Below are 17,764 nucleotides of genomic sequence, written 5' to 3'. Positions count from 1 at the left end.
CCTTTTCATCATAGGGGACTGGAATGCAAAAGTAAGAAGTCAATCAGACTATACTACAAAGCTACAGTCATCAAGACAGTATGGTATTTGCACAAAGACAGAAATATAGATCAATGGAACAAAACAGAAAGCCCAGAGATGAATCCACACACCCATGGACACCTTATCTTTGACAAAGGAGGCAAAAATATACAATGGAGAAAAGACAATCTCTTTAACAAGTGGTACTGGGAAAACTGGTCGACTACCTGTAAAAGAATGAAAATGGAACACTTTCTAACACCATACACAAAAGTAAACTCAAAATGGATTAAAGATCTAAATTTAAGACCAGAAACTACAAAACGTTTAGAGGAAAACATAGGTAGAACACTCTCTGACATAAATCAGAGCAAGATCCTCTATGACCCACCTCCCAGAGTAATGGAAATAAAAGCAAAAACAAAAAAACAGGACCTCAATTCAGTTCAGTTCAGTTGCTCAGTCATGTCTGACTCTTTGCGACCCCATGAATCGCAGCAGGCCAGGCCTCTCTGTCCATCACCAACTCCCAGCGTCTACCCAAACCCATGTCCATCGAGTCGGTGATGCCATCCAACCATCTCATCCTCTGTCGTCCCCTTCTCCTCCTACCCCCAATCCTTCCTAGCATTAGGGTCTTTTCCAATGAGTCAGCTCTTCGCATGAGGTGGCCAAAGTATTGGAGTTTCAGCTTCAACATCAGTCCTTCCAATGAACACCCAGGACTGATCTCCTTTAGGATGGACTGGTTGGATCTCCTTGAAGTCCAAGGGACTCTCAAGAGTCTTCTCCAACACCACAGTTAAAAGCATCAATTCTTCGGTGCTCAGCTTTCTTCACCGTCCAACTCTCACATCCATACATGACCACTGGAAAAACCACAACCTTGACTAGACGGACCTTTGTTGGCAAAGTAATGTCTCTGCTTTTAAATATGCTATCTAGGTTGGTCATAACTTTCCTTCCAAAGAGTAAGCGTCTTTTAATTTCATGGCTGCAAGCACAATCTGCAGTGATTTTGGAGCCAAAAAAAATAAAGCCTGACACTGTTTGCATTGTTTCCCCATCTACTTCCCATGAAGTGATGGGACCAGATGCCATGATATTAGTTTTCTAAACGTTAAGCTTTAAGCCAACTTTTTCACTCTCCTCTTTCACTCTCATCAAGAGGCTCTTTAGTTCTTCTTCACTTTCTGCCATAAGGATGGTGGCATCTGCATATCTGAGGTTATTGATATTTCTCCCGGCAATCTTGATTCCAGCTTGTGTTTCTTCCAGCCCAGCGTTTCTCATGATGTACTCTGCATATAAGTTAAACAAGCAGGGTGACAATATATATCCTTGACACACTCCATTTCCTATTTGGAACCAGTCTGTTGTTCCATGTCCAGTTCTAACTGTTGCTTTCTGACCTGCATACAGGTTTCTCAAGAGACAGGTCAGGGACCTAATTAAACTTAAAACCTTTTGCACAATGAAGGAAACTATAAGCAAGGTGAAAAGACAGCCTTCAGAATGGGAGAAAATCATAGCAAATGAAACAACTGACAAAAAATTAATCTCAAAAATACACAAGCAGCTCATGCACCACAATACCAGAAAAATAAATGACCCAATCAAAAAATGGGCCAAAGAACTAAACAGACATTTCTCCAAAGAAGACATATACATGGCTAACAAACACATGAAAAGATGCTCAATATCAATCATTATCAGAGAAATGCAAATCAAAACCACAATGAGGTACCATCTCACACCAGTCAGAATGGCTGCCATCAAAAAGTCTACAAACAATAAATGCTGGAGATGGTGTGGAGAAAAGGGTACCCTCTTACACTGTTGGTGGGAATGCAAATTAGTACAACCACTATGGAGAATATTGTGGAGGCTCCTTAAAAAACTGGAAATAGAACTGCCATATGACCCAGCAATCCCACTACTGAGCATACACACCAAGGAAACCAGAACTGAAAGAGACACCCATACCCCAATGTTCATTGCAGCACTGTTTAGAATAGCTAGGACATGGAGGCAACCTAGATATGCATAAGCAGATGAATGGATAAGAAAGTTGTAGTACATATACACAAGGGAATATTACTCAGCCATTAAAAAGAACACATATGAGTCAGTTCTAATGAGGTGGATGAAATGGGAGCCTGTTATTCAGAGTGAAGTAAGTCAGAAAGAAAAACAGTATATCAATACAGTATATTAACACATACATGTGGAATTTAGAAAGATGGTAACAACGACCCTATACACAAGAGCAAATGAGACACAGCTGTAAAGAACAGACTTTTGGATTCTGTGGGAGAAGGCGAGGGTGGGATGATATGACAGAATAGCATTGAAACATGTATATTACCATATGTGAAACAGATGACTAGACAAGTTCGATGCATGAAACAGGGCACTCAAAGCTGGTGTCCTGTGACAACCCAGAGGGATGGGATGGGGAGGGAAGCCGGAGGGGGCTTTGGGACAGGGGGACACATGTACACCCATGGCTGACTCATGTCAACGTATGGCAAAAGCTACCACAATACTGTAAAGTAATCAGCCTCCAATTAAAATAAATAAATAATTTTTTTAAAAAGTAAGAAGTCAAGAGATACCTGGAGTAAGAGGCAAGTTTGGCCTTGGAGTACAAAATGAAGCAGGGCAAAGGTTAACAGAGTTTTGCAAAGAAAATGCATTGGTCATAGTAAACACCATCTTCCAACAACCCAAAAGAAGACTCTACACATGGATATCACAAGATGGTCAATACCAAAATCAGATTGATTATGTTCTTTGCAGCCAAAGATGGAGAATCTCTATACAGTCAGCAGAAACAAGACTGGGAGCTGACTGTGGCTCATATCATGACCTCCTTATTGCAAAATTCAGACTTCAATTGCAGAAAGTAGGGAACCCCCCTAGGCCATTCAGGTATGACTTAAATAAAATCCCTTATGATTATACAGTGGAAGTGACAAATAGATTCAAGGGATTAGAGCTGATAAACAAAGTGTCTGAAGAACTATGAACGGTGGTTCCTAACATTGTACAGGAGGCCATAATCAAAACCATCCATCAAAATGAAATGCAGAAAGGCAAAAGGGTTGTCTGAGGAGGCCTTACAAATAGCTGAGAAAAGAAGGGAAGCTAAAGGCAAAGGAGAAAAGGAAAAAGATATACCCATCTGAAAGCAAGGTTCCAAAGAATAGCAAGGAGATTAAGAAAAACCTCTTAAGTGAACAATGCAACAACAACAAAAAAAATAGAAACAATAGAATGGGAAAGAATAGAGATCTCTTTAAGAAAATTAGAGATACCAAGGGAACATTTCATGCAAACATGGGCACAGTAAAGGACAGAAAAGGTATGGACCACTTCTGAAGCAATAAATATTAAGAAGAAGTGGCAAGAATACACAGAACTATACGAAAGAGATCTTAATGACCCAGATAACCACGATGGTGTTATCACTCACCTAGAGCCAGACATCCTGGAATGTGATGTCAAATGGGCCTTAGGAAGCATCACTATGAACAAAGCAAGTGGAGGTGATGGAATTCCAACTGAGCTATTTTAAGTCCTAAAGGATGATGCTCTTAAAATGCTGCACTCAATATGCTAGCAAATTTGGAAAACTCAGCAGTGGCCACAGGACTGGAAAAGGTCAGTTTTCATTCCAATCCCAAAGAAAGGCACTGCCAAAGAATGCTCAAACTATTGCACAATTGCGCTCATCTCACATGCTAGCAAAGTAATGCTCAAAATTCTCCAAGTGAGGTTTCAACATATGTGAACTAAGAACTTCCAGATGTTCAAGCTGGATTTAGAAAAGGCAGAGGAACCAGAGGTCAAATTGCCAACATCCACTAGATCATAGAAAAAGTAACAGAGTCCAGAAAAACATCTACTTCTGCTTTATTGACCATGCCAAAGCCTTTGACTGTGTGGATCACAACAAACTGTTGGAAAATTCCCAAAAGATGTAAATACCAGACCACCTTACCTGCCTCCTGAGAAATCTGTATGAAGGTCAAGAAGCAACAGTTATAACCAGACATGGAACAACGGACTGGTTCTAAATTGAGAAAGGAGTACTTCAAGGCTATATATTGTCACCGTGTTTACATAACTTTTGTGCAGAGTACATCATGTGAAATGCCAGGCTGAATGAAGCACAAGCTGGAATCAAAATTGTCGGGAGAAATATCAATAACCTCAGATATGCAGATGACACCACCCTTATGGAAGAAAGTGAAGCAGAACTAAAGACTCTCTTGATGAAAGTGAAAGAGGAGAGTTAAAAAGCTGACTTAAAGCTCAACATTCAGAAAATGAAGGTCATGGCATTCAGTTCCATCACTTCATGGCAGATAGATGGGGAAACAATTGAAACAGTAACAGACTTCATTTTCTTGGGCTCCAAAATCACTGCACGTGGTGACTGAAGCCATGAAATTCAAAGACTCTTGCTCCTTGAAAGAAAAGCTATGACCAACCTAGGCAGCATATTAAAAAGCAGAGACATTACTTTGCCAACGAAGGTCCACCTAGTCAAAGCTATGGTTTTTTCAGTAGTCATGTATGGGTGTGAGAGTTGGGCCATAAAGAAAGCTGAGTGCCAAAGAACTGATGCTTTTGAACTGTGGTGTTGGAGAAGACTCTTGAGAGTCCCTTGGACTGCAAAGAGATCCAACCAGTCAATCCTAGAGGAAATCAGTCCTGAATATTCATTGGAAGGAATGATGCTGAAGCTGAAGCTCTAATACTTTGACCACCTGATGTGAAGAACTGACTCATTTGAAAAGACCCTTGATGCTGGGAAATATTGAAGGCGGGAGAAGAGGATGACAGAGGATAAGATGGTTGGATGGCATCACCGATTCAATGGGCATGAGTAAGCTCTGGGAGTTAGTAATGAACAGGGAAGCCTGGCGTATTGCAGTCCATGGGATCACAAAGAGTCAGACACAACTGAGCGACTGAAGTGAACTGATTAGGGGAAAGAATATGAAGAAGAATAGATATCTATATCAATATCAAGAATAGATATCTATATCTATACCAGACCAGCTGGAATGTAAGGGATGCTTATGGTGACTGGTTCTAACTGTCAAGACTTCAATCAACTGAAGCTTGGAGTCTGCCACAGCCCAAGACCCTTAATGAACATGCCTGTAAATTTAACATGTTAGTCACTTACTCGTGTCTGACTCTTTGCAACCCCATGGACCACCAGGCTCCTCTGTCCGTGGGATTCTCCAGGCAAGAATACTGGAGTGGACCGCCACGCCCTCCTCTGGCGATCTTCCCCACTTAGGGATTGAACCCGGGTCTTCTGCTATGGGCAGATTGTTTACCGTCTGAGCCACCATGAAAGCCTGAACATGCCTGTACCCATAGATGAAAGCTTCCCCAAGTTTGCAGTTTAGAGAGACACTGCTCTGGAAAGCTCCATGGTGTTCTCCATAGTTCTGCAAGTAATACACTTTTCCTTCCCATGAGCTTTGGCTGGGTTGTATCTTCTGACTCAACACCCCCCAAGAGGTAAACTCACTTTCCTGGTAATATTTCTCTGTCCAGACTCCAAACCACCACTTGATACTAAATCCACAGTCAGTTGTCTTGCTTCCAATACATGGAAATCACGTTGTTTTTCTGTGAGCAAAGCTAGTTAAGGGCCAGAAACAGCGTCCCTATTTTATCTTGTGAAGCCAGCAGGTGTCAAGCAAACTCAGCTCTGTGTATCCTTTGTCCTCCAGTCCGATGCTTCGTTTTACAGAAAACACTTGCAAGGCTTTGAGGTTTTATTTATACCTCATTTCTGAAGGCTTTTAATACCTACATTAAATATACAGATGACTCATCAGTGCCACTTCTACTTTGAGGTTTAAAACCCTCCAAGTTTTTTCTAACATACTTATTCCATGCCTTGCGTTTAAATCTTTGACCATATGTTGTTTATCCTGTGTCTCAACAGAATTTAGTTAATTGCACCCTTTTGCCCTGAATAATGCAGTACTCATCACATAGAGTTCTTGCCAAAACTGGATTTGACAAGGTAGGGCACAGGTGGGCCTAGAAGAAAGTCCGGGAGCACGACTACAGTCTGGGGGAGACGAGATTCCAGTTGAGGGCGCTGGAAGGAAACATCGAGCCTGAGGACAACCCGCCCACTTGAGGATCCAGGCGTAAGAGGCCTTGCCTGAAAACCAGCAAAGAAAACGACCAAGACGCGCCTGCGCGCTGGAGGCTTCTTGACAGACACGCCCCCAGAGCAGTCAATCCCTGAGCTGTTGGGCGGGGCCTTCATCGCGCTCCGCACCCTCCCGGCGCCTATTGGCCAGACTGCCTCGGTCGCAACGCCGATTGGTCGCTCGTGCCTGACAGGGTACAGGCCGGCTGCTCGCCCTTCACTTCGCCTCAGCGCGGGAGGAGTGGACTTCGCTAGCTACTAGCGCGCCCCAGGCCGGGTTGGGCAGCGCCGCAGGACAGCGGGGAGACTGTCGGGAACACACCCTGAACAAACCTCATAAACCCTTAGCCTGATGGCTTCAAATTCCAGGGTGGGAGGCCCCAAATCCCGTCAGCTTTGAGGAATCTGAGTCCTAATCTGAAGGAAGCTTGCCTCTTGTCAGCTTCAGGGACTACAAGTCCCTTCACCCACAGAAACACCGAATCCCCTAGTGCTGCGACCCTCAAATACCTAGAGTAACCCCAGTTCCCCTTAGCCTGAGGCACCCTAAAAATAGCATCACAGAGAGACCAAATTTCCTTAACCTCGGAGACCCTGAATACCTCAGCCTGGGAGCTCTTAAAACTCTTCGTCCTCAAGATCCCAACTGTCCTGCCTGTAGGAGACCTAAAGCGCCTTAATAAAAAAAAAAAACCCGATTTCCTCAGCCTCAAAGATCCCAAGTTCTCTCACCCTGTGCATTCTACATCAGCCAAAAGATCCCCAGTCCCCTCTCTCTGAAGAGCCCAGTTCCTTCAGCCCGTGTGACCCAGATCTCCTCAGGCCAAGTGACCTGTCGCTTAGACGTAGAACCCACGTTATGCCCAGATTTTTCTGAGTCCCCAGGCGGAGAGCCTTAAAACCCTTCTTGGAGAAATATTCCCTCTCCTGCGCTAGAACAGAGCCCTGATTTCAGCCTGAACCCAGTCCAGCAGTTAGGGGCTTCCAGGTCTCCTCAGGACTCCCTCCGTCACCCACAGACACGTCCCTCCCAGTGCCTTTCCTCGGAGGGGCTGGACTTTAGCGGAACCAAAGAAACCAAAGCTAGTTCACATCAGGCTGGTCTGTCATAGCTGGTCAGGGTCCGTCCATCCCACCAATACCCTCACCCCGACTCTCCCCTCACCTTCCTGCCCTGGACACTCCACTCAAGGAAGACAGACCAGGCTCTGGACAGTGATCTGGGCTATCTCAGCACCTTCTTCTTCCACAGGCACCTTGGCCTTGAGCACTCCAATGGCCATGAGGCCGAACAGGTCTCCAGAGGAGAGCACTGAGGGAGATGCCGGGAGAACAGAGTGGAAGCCCACGGTGAGAGGCAGAGGCGGCAAAGCTGGGCTCTAAGCCAGCTCTATAGGAAGGACACGGCGCTGGTCCCTGAAGGACCACAGACTGCTTGCCTGGGCAGCTGAGTGAAATTCTCTATGACCGTACACAGGATGGGAATGCCTGGTCCTGTCTGAGATAGTGGGGTGCAGTGGGACAAAACAGGACACTAGCATCATCAACTGCTCTGTGTCCAGGGAGAGTTAGGAAAATGTTCAGTGTTTGTTCAGTTAAGCAGGACACAGTCGGGAAGGAAAGTCTTCATCCCTGCCTCACAGAGACCATCCAGTAGCTTCAGGCTACTCCCTGCATAAAAGGTGGAGGAGAAGGCCCAGCTCTAAGGTCTGACTTATATTAGTAAATCACTGATGAAATCTATTATTTTCCTTAGGCCAAAGATGCTTTCAAAGACATCTCTGTATACTTCTCCAAGGAAGAATGGGAAGAGATGGGAGAATGGGAAAAAATCCGATATAGGAATGTGAAAAGGAACTACGAAACGCTGATTGCTATAGGTAACAGGAAGTGCTGGGTGCCTGTAAGCCTGGGAAACATGAAACAGGTCTTCACCCTCAGTGCTCACTTGGCCCTCTCTTAGGTGGCTTCATTTGCTCACAGTTGCCTTTTGTGTGGAGACTAACCTGGAGGAAATTTTTATTGTTTTGTACCAAAGGGAAGTTGACCCTGCAGTGCAGAGCTCACCTCTTGCCTTGTTCTAGATTCTCCCAGCTCATCCTACTGATTTCCCTGACTTTGTGACACTTTCCATTGCTTCTGTGCTTTGTTCCTCCTTCTTATAACAAATATTTTGCTTCTTTCCAGGTTTCAGAGCCACTCGACCAGCTTTCATGCATCACCGCAGGCAGGTCATCAAACCCCAGGTAGATGACACTGAGGATTCTGATGAAGAATGGACACCAAGGAAGCAAGGTGAGGGGCCAGGAGGATTTAGAGGTGTCTTCCTGAAGCCAGCCTGCACTTAGGTCTCAACTACATCTCAGCCATTAGCAAAGAAAACATAATTTTCAGCATTCCAAAGTAGTTGTGGCCGAAAATTGACATAAGCCTGAGTGAAGATGAATGTATAGGTTTTCCAGTGTAAGTCTCAAAAGTTTTATGTTTAAAATTTATCATTCTTTTTAAATAGAATTATTTTTGCTAAACATTCTTAATGAAAGGCAGTTAAAGAAAACTTAGAAATAAATTCACCAAAGAGATTTAATACTAATCTCCTAATTGGTTATTGGATTAAATCTCTTAGAAGAGGAAATGATTAACATATTATGTCAAGATACATTATTTATGTATGTGTATAAAACAACAACACATGATCTTCTTACCCTAAGGTGAAACTAATTCTTTGTTTTAATTCTGGGAAAGGGTTTGAGAGAACTGTTTATTCTCCCTGATCTTTCCCACATTTCACTGACCAGAGACAGCATCAGGTAAATAAAATGAAGCGCACTCATTATAAAATAGAAGTGAGCAGCTCACTTCCTCTTCTGCTGCTCAGACAGTGTAGAAGAGTTAATCTTGCTAGACTGGAGAAAACGATTTAGATAGTTCTATAATTCTCCATCTATGAACTTCTGCTCTCCCAGATTTTTAAAAATTGTTTATTTAGTTTTGGCTGCACTGGATCTTCGTGGCTGTGCACAGGCTTTCTCTGGTTGCAGTGAGTGGCTTCTCATCGCAGAGCACATGCAGGCTCAGTAGTTTGTGACACTGTGTCCTCTGCATCAGCAGGCAGATTCTCATTCACTGTGCCACCAGGGAAGTCCTTCTGTTCCCTTAGGTTATTAAAACTAGTGGACACAGTGCCTTCAGAGGCTAACATAGGAGGGTAAAGAAAGTCTCCATAAAACCCAGAGAAGAGATTTTAGAACTCCTCTCTGGATCCTGTCTGGAGTCACAACTGAACCAGAAGATTTTAAGTCTTAGCACTTACTAGTATGTGTATCGTTAATACCAAAGTCATTAAATTTAAACTAGAAAAAAAATAAAAGTAGTAAAAGGGACATGAAAACCAAACATTTGGTTGTCTGCAAAGGTTTTGACATGATGAGAGATTCTTCATAGGGAATACATACGCCACAGTTCACCATACCTCTGCACATCTTTATTTACCTTCTTAACAATTTCTGAGTGTATGGTACGCTCTTGCTATTTATGTACGCATTAGTGTTAGTGGCCATAGTGTTAATCGCTCCATCGTGTCCAACTCTTTGCATACCCATGGACTGTAGCCTGCCAGGCTCCTCTGTCCATGGGATTCTCCAGGCAAGAATACTGGAATGGGTTGCCATTTCCTGTTCCAGGTGATCTTCCCAACCCAGGGATCGAACCTGCGTCTGTTGCATCTCTGCATTGCAGGCGGATTCTTTACCTCTGAGCCACCAGGGATATATATACACATTGCTGTACAACAAATCTGTAGAACTTTTCCATCTTGCTTGACTGAAGCTCTAACCCACTGAGGAACAATTCTCTAATCCTTCCTCCTCATAGCCCTTGAAAACCATGATTATATTTTCTGTTTCCATGGATTTGATTAATTTAGATACCTCATAGAAGTGGAATTAGGCACTATTTGTCTGTTTTGGATTGGTTCATTTCACTTAGCATATCATCAAGGCCCACCCCTGATGTAGCATATGACAGAATTCTTTTTTAAGGCTTAAAAACATTCCATTGTGTCCATGTGTATATAACAGATATAAGATATATCTTACATATAATCTTTGTTTATCCACCAATGAACATTTAGATTGCTTCCACATCTTGCCAACTGGGAATAATGCTGCAATGATGCATAGATGTCCACACTATTTATTCAAGATCTTGCTTTCAATTTTTTATGGAAATACACTCTTGAGTGCAATTGCTAGATCATACAGCATTTCTAATTTTCTGAGGAAACTCCATACTGTTTTCTATGAAGACTGCAACATTTTACATTTCCAACAATAGTGTATAAGGGTTCCAATTCCTCCATATCCTTACCAAACTTGCTATTGTCTTCTTATTCATATTGCCCATCACAGAAGGTTTCAATTTGTATTTCCCTATTGATTAGTAATATTGAGCATCTTTTCATATGATTGTTGGCCATTTGTGTATCTTCTTTGGAGAAATGTCTATTGAATTCCTTCTCCCACTGTATTAGTCAGCTCAGACTGCCATAACAAAACAAACTGCATGCCTTAAATCACAGAAATTTGTTTTCTTACAATGTTGGAGCATGGAAGTTTGATATCAGGGTGCCATCGTGGTCAATCAGGTTCTCTTCCTGACTTATAGGTAGGCTTCATATTGGTGAATGCTTATTAACCCCTTATCAGATACATACTTTACAAATATTTTCTACCATCCTTTTCACTCTGTTCACTGTGTCCTTTTGCTGCACAGAGGTTTTAAGATTACTGTAATCTCATTTGTCTATTTTTACTTTGTTACTAATACTTGTGCACTTGGTACCATATCGAAGAAATCATTGCTCATTCAGTGTCATGAAGCTTCACCTTTGTTTTCCTCTAAGAGTCTTATCAAGTCTCGCATTTAGGTCTTTAATCCATTCTGAGTTGATTTTTCTTCCTGATGTAAGATGTTTGTTATTTTGCATATGGATATTTTGTTCCCCAGCACCATTCGTTATAGGGATTAAACTTTCCCTGTTGTCTTGACGCCCTTGATGAAGATCATTAGACCATGTATCCAAGAGTGTATTTCTGTTTATTTCTGGCTGTCTATTCTGTTCCATTGATTGACATGTCTGTCTTTATGCCAACGGGCTTCCTCAGTGGCTCAGCAGGTGAAGAATCTTCCTTCAATGCAGGAGACACAGGAGGTACAGGTTCAATCCATGGGTTAAGAAGAGCCCCTGGAGAAGGAAATGGCAACCCCGTCCAGTATTCTTGCCTGAGAAATCCCCTGGACAGAGGAGCCTGGTGGACTACAGTCCAAAAGGTCACAAAGAGTCAACATGACTGAGTGACTAAGCACACACTTTATGCCAAAACTACACTCTTTTGGTTCCTGTACTTTTGTAATATGTTCTGAAATCAGAGGCCTCCAGCTTTGCTGTTCTTTCTAAGATTGTTTTGCCTATTTGGGGTCCTCTGAGATTCGGTATTAACTGTAGGATAGATTTTCTGTATCAGAAAAAAATTCCATTGGGATTTTAATAGGAATTGCATTGAATCTTTAAATTGCTTTGGGTGGTATGAACAGCTTAATAATATTAAGTCTCCAAATCCATAAACATGAGATGCCTTTCTATTTACTTGTGTCAGATTCCTTTCAGCAATACTTTTGTAGTTTTCAATGTATAAGTCTCTCATCCCCTTAAGTTTACTCCCAATTATTTCATTCTTTTTGATGCTATTATAAATAAGATTATTGGAACTTCTCTGGTGGTCCAGAGGCTAAGACTCCACACTCTCAATGCAGAGAACTTGGGTTCAGTCCCTGATCAGGGAACTAGATCCCACATGCTGCACGAAGACCTGGCACAAATAAATAAATAAAAATAAATATTTTTAAAAATTTAAACTTAGATCTTGAATATAGTTTTAAAAAAATAAAAAATAAATAGGATTGTTTTCTTATTTTCCTTTTTGGAATGGTCATTGTTCATGCATGGAAAGATATTTGAATGTTGATTTTGTACCGTGCAACTTTCTCTGCAGGTTTTTTTTGTGTGTGGAATTTTAAAGACTTTTCTATACATAAAATCATGTCCTCTGTGAACAGACATAATTTTACTTCTTTCTTTCCAAATTGAACCCTTTGGTTTCCTTTTCTAACCTAATGCCCTGGCTAGAACTTCTAACATTATGGTGAATAGAAATGCTGAAAATGGGCATCCTTGCCTTTTTTTCTGGATCTTAGAGAAGTTTTCAGCTTTTCACTGATGACTATGATGTTAGAGGTAGACTTTTCATATATGACCTTTATATTCCAGTCACTTCCTTCTATGTCTACTTTGTTGAGTATTTTTGTCATGAAAGGCTAGTAAATTTATTAGATACTTTATGGACATCAGATGAGGCACAATGAAGTTTCATATATTTTTTTAATTTTAAGAAAATTATGTAATGCTCCCAGTGGAAGCATAGGAGTTGATGATACAGAAATCATTTTCCATTCCTCCTTTGGTAATCCTTGTCCTTGTCACTCTCTGGCTCAGAATTATGTGTCCTCAATTAGAATGCCCAGAGTTTGGAAACATTTACTAACCAAAACACTGATTCTCATCATTTTTTAGGTAAACCTTCTAGGATGGCCTTCAGAGTGGGGCACAGTGAACTCCAGAAGGTGAGTATTTCCCAAATCCTGTTGCCAAAGTATCCTCCTCATGGATCCAGTCACAGGTGAGGACAGGAGAGAACACAGAGATCCTGGAGCCTGCTGCCTTTCTGTCCTGAGTCTTTAGCACCGTGTCTGATATCATCACCATCTTTACAGTTAGTAAGAACAGCAACAATAGTAGGCTGTCCTATTGTTTCATTATGTTCACAATATTTAAGACTTTCAGCATTTTATGTGAATAAACTTACTTAAACCTTAAAACAATCCTACAGTACCTATAAGTAGGTATATAGCTATCACCATTATCGATCACAAAACTGAGGTAAAAAAAATGATTTATTATATGCCTGAGATCACAGTATCACTGGTAGTGCAATCTAATCCAAAGCACTTTTTCTAAACTCCTTACAAAATGATTAAAACTTACATAGTTTTATGAAGTTTATTCATACATCTTTATATCATTCATCTGAGAGATGTTTTCAACCTCAGTTCTTTTGTGCTGTGCTAGGGAGGGATATGCTAAGACATCTGACTAAAGGGAAGCTTAAGGACATGCTGGGCAGCTTGTAGAGTGGACAGTCCAGGATGATGAAGGCGACAGGATCCCTACCTCAGAGCCTCCCACTCCAATAAGAGGAAGCAACTCGCAACCCTGACAAACCTCAGGTTTATGACTGAAAAGCAACAAATAAGAAAATAACTGAAGGACTTTCACATAGGTTACCCACTTTTGAGTAGAAACTCATCATCTGGGCATCACTTCAAATGCTCGTTCTTGCAGGAGGAAGTCACAAGTCCTGCCCCTGAGCTCTGATTAGGCAACTCTCCTGTTTGGGATCATTTGTTTAGCCTGCCCAGTGTTGTGAGCTGTGAGAGCCTGGCCCATACCCATTAATTCTCAGAAGACCAGGCCCAGCTCAAAGCCTCCAAGGGCCCCCTGAATGTTTTGTGAATGAGTGACTCCACATTTAAACATTCACCTACCAGTGAGAAGGTCAAAGAATGCTAAACATAGTATCTGTGAGCTAGACTTCAAATATAGAGGCAGTTGAAGGGATAAATTGATGGCAGGGATGTACGCTCACATTCATACTGTACTAAATAGCTCACACAACGATTTGTTGAAATGTTATTAAATTTCATGTCCACTGTAACATTAAGAATTAGCATGTATACCAATTTATGGATCAGGAAACTGAGGAGAACCAGCTAGTCATACAGCCTTGTTCAAGCAGAATTGATAAGGCCAGCTACTTTAATTCCAAACGTTGTCTCTAGGACATGGCAACCTGCAACTTTCAGCTCATTTTCTTTATTGTCTAAATGTGTTTCTGCCGATCATCTTTTCTCTTCTCAATCTCACTCCTTTGTCACCTTATTTTCCAGATGTGTTTTGTCCCCTCTGTAATTTTCCATACTTCCTCATCCATCAAAGGTCCACTAATTAATAGAAAACCCCTCGGATTTCTCTATGAGCACTTACCCTCTTCTTTCCCTGACCTCCAACTATTCTCCCTGCCTTGCTCTCACTTTTATGCAGAAAGTTGAAGGGAAAGAACCTTAAGATATGAATTCTAGTTTTGTTTCACTACCCACTTAGGTCCTTATTTTACACTCCTGTGTTCAGAAGCCCCCCTCCACCAGGTATTTCCAAGAATTGTCAAAGTATTAACTAAAGTCATGCATGTGAAAGCACTTCATAAAGTCCTAAAGAACTAAAGAAATGCATGTTATCTTTTACTCAAGTGGAAGGGAATGTCCAAGGCACCATTAAGTAAGAAATCTAGTTTGAAGGAATTGCTGGGAGCAGCAAAATTGCTGAAGACAAGTGGCTCCAAGCAGGCTCAGAAACCTGTGCCCCCTCCCAGAAAAACAAGGACCGCTGGACAGCACCCCAGACAAAAAGTCGGTAAGAGAAAATTTGGGGAGTTTCTCTAATTAATTCCTCTAATCCCTGTAGAAAAGCTAATAAGTATGGCCTAGGTGTGTGGCGTGGACTTTGGATAGGCTTGGGTTTAAGCTGGACTGATCTGAGACATGAAGTTAGCAATGGGGCCTTGGGAAAATCTTGTACAGTTTCTGAGGTCCTGATTGCTCCTCTGTAAAGTGAAGATAAGGATACATAACTCATACAGTGTTTGAAAGCATTACATTAAATGCAAAAGTGCTGACATTTTTTTGAACTAAAAGTAGTTCAGGAAATCCAGCTGTGATGATAGGGACCATGCTTTGTTAGTGTTTATGCCCAGACCTCTGCTCAATGCCTTACGTGTCATGTCAACGCCGTAACATATATTTTCTGAGTAGATGTGTCAGTGAACTATTTCCTAAGTAAGAAGGTTGGGAAGTTAAACCTACTAACGGGAAGTTCAGGAAGCTTACAGTGAACTGGGCATCTGTGGTCAGTGTGGAGCCTCAGTCTCCTGAACCAGTAGTTAAAGGGAGAAGAAACAAAGTATGGAGAAGAGACTTCCTGGCGGTTAAGGGGTTCAGACTCCACACTGACACTGCAGGAGGCGGGGGTTCCGTTCCTGGTCGGGGAACTAAGATCCCACAAACCATGCAGCATGGCCAATAAATACATAATGTAACCTTAAAACATAAAATTACAAAAGTAAAAGTTTGAAAAATACATGTAAACAAGTTTTAACAAAGTATATAGATGGACAGGTAGGAGATCTCACACTTTCTGATAAAACAGGGACTAACTCTCCAGACTCCACCAGCCTTTCTTAGCTTCTGTTCTCCATCTTAGAACTCAGAAGAAAGGAGACTGGAGATTTACTCACACCTGCTCTAACCACCCCCTGTGCTGACTCCCATATGCAGAGGGCTCCAGGCCAGGCACCCCTTACTTAACAGACCCTTTCCCCTCACAGGGAGCTGCTCAGGAGATTCCACTTAAGTCATCAGTCTTATCTCTCAATAGGGTAAAGTACCTGTGGCCACTGTAACATGACTTTTCAGATACTTACACGCAGGGAAATGTCCCTGCAGATCCACCTCTCTCAGGAGAGACGCTGCTTCTGATGCTGCTGGAAGGTCCCTAGTCTGGGTGATATGTAGAAAAGGCTCCTGACACAAGCTTCCTGGATTTCTCTAGATGTAGAGAATAAGAATGGAATGGAAAAGTGGACTGTAAAGACACACTTGATGGGAGACAAATCGTGCGCTGTCAACACTTAGATGATTAGTGGGCAGGCCTTACCATGGCAAGCCAGCTACCTGACCAAAAGCTTCCTCTTTCAGGAGAACCGAAGCCCAAGATCCACCCACGTGCCTCCTGCTCTCTGGCCTTCTCCAGTCAGAAATTCCTCAGCCAACACGCCCAACGCAATCACTCCTCTCAGACACTCCTGAGACCATCTGCAAGAGACCACCTCCAAGCAGAGGATCCCTGCCCAGGCAATCAAAATCAGCAGCAGCGATATTCTGATACACATAGCCAGAGTGACAAACCTGAGGGTTGCGAGGCCAAGGAAAGGCCCCAACCTTTGCTGAAAAGCATAAGGCTGAAGAGGATTTCAAGGGCCTCTTCCTACTCACCCAGAGGACAAGTAGGGGGTTCTGGGGTGCATGAGAGAATGACAGAAGAGCCCAGCACAAGCCAGAAACTGAATCCAGAGGACACAGGCAAATTATTCATGGGGGCAGGGGTCTCAGGGATTATAAGAGTCAAGTAAGGAGAGTGTGGGCAAGTCTCCAAGGATAGGTCAAGTCTCATCACACACGAGAGGACACACACAGGGGAGAAGCCCTATGTTTGTGGGGAGTGTGGGTGAAGCTTCCATTGGAAGTCCCTCCTCATGAGACACCAGAGGACACACACAGGGGAGAAGCCCTATATTTGCAGGGAGTGTGAGTGAGTCATGACCAACAAACCACATCTTAGCCACAGGAGGATTACTGCAGCCACCCCATGCCGCAGCTCTAAGGGGGCCTCAGAGGAGGTCTATGACCCGTTACTGTCCCCAAGAGTATGAGGAGAGACTTCCCAGGTGGTCCAGTGGCCAAGAATCCAATGCAGAGACCCATGTTCAATACCTGATTGGGGAACTGGCTCCCACATGCTGCAACTAAGACACATCACAGCCGAATAAATAAATATGTAAATAAATATTTGAAAGAAAGAGTGTGATAAGCACTTTTATGACACTTTCACTTTATGACACTTTCATGACAGGAAAGGAGGTAGATAAACAGCAGAGGGTTTCTTAAGTGTTCTGGAGATGTTCATGCCGATTGCCTTCATGGTTTTTTGTACTCCTCTTCTAATAAATTTTGTCTCCAAACAAATCTGAAGCCCAGACTATGTACTTATTCCCCGCATATTACTGAGAGCAGTGGGGTCCAGTGGTAGCTGAACCCCTGGGAAGGCATAATTCTGGAGCCAACTCAGTTAGGCCACTGGACAGTCAGTTCCTGGGTCCAGGGAGAGGAATCTAGGGTTTGAGACAAACTCACCAGAGAAGAGAACTCCCTGGCCTCCTGGGAAGTGTGGCCTCTCCTCCTTATAGGCCTCGACTCTCCTTTGGCCTCTCCTGGTTGCCCTCAGGTTTCCTCTGATTTCTGTAGTCTCAAAGTGAAGGCCTTGTGCACCTGAGTGTGTGCGTGTGTGTGTACCTGGCTCAGCCTGGGCCATCTGGTCTTTGCCGCTCCCTCAGAGTCATCACAGCATCTGGACTCCAGATTCGACCACAGGGGTCCAGTTCTCAGCCCTGCCCTCAGCAGCTCTGTGACCTGGGGCAAGATGCTCAGCCTCTCTGTGTCTCTATTCTAATCTGTGACACACGGTGGAGGCAGCAGCATTTTGGTCTGATGCATGAGCACAGGGAGAATCTGGCAGAGGCTGGCTGAGAAGGCAAGCCC

The 17,764-nt window shown here is 42.9% G+C and overlaps 1 protein-coding gene and 1 pseudogene across 1 annotated transcript; both read left to right on the top strand.

The window, feature by feature from the left end:
- The first annotated feature begins 6,366 nt into the window (after positions 1 to 6,366).
- Positions 6,367 to 17,191, top strand: LOC145541168 (histone-lysine N-methyltransferase PRDM9-like). The gene is made up of 7 exons (XM_081576868.1): positions 6,367 to 6,587; positions 7,470 to 7,567; positions 7,974 to 8,097; positions 8,405 to 8,512; positions 12,849 to 12,898; positions 14,642 to 14,804; positions 16,145 to 17,191. The coding sequence occupies exons 2-7, from the start codon at positions 7,493 to 7,495 to the stop codon at positions 16,576 to 16,578; spliced, it is 954 nt and encodes a 317-aa protein (XP_081432994.1). The 5' UTR covers positions 6,367 to 6,587; positions 7,470 to 7,492; the 3' UTR covers positions 16,579 to 17,191.
- LOC145521914 (small nucleolar RNA SNORA26) lies at positions 9,368 to 9,499 on the top strand (annotated as a pseudogene).
- Positions 17,192 to 17,764: the final 573 nt, after the last annotated feature.

Source organism: Giraffa tippelskirchi, chromosome 1, assembly GCF_054371585.1.
Source record: "Giraffa tippelskirchi isolate mGirTip1 chromosome 1, T2T-mGirTip1v1.2.pri, whole genome shotgun sequence".
NCBI lineage: Eukaryota > Metazoa > Chordata > Mammalia > Artiodactyla > Giraffidae > Giraffa > Giraffa tippelskirchi.
The sequence above is the reverse complement of the archived record's forward strand: the minus strand, read 5'-3'. Positions and strand labels throughout refer to the sequence as shown.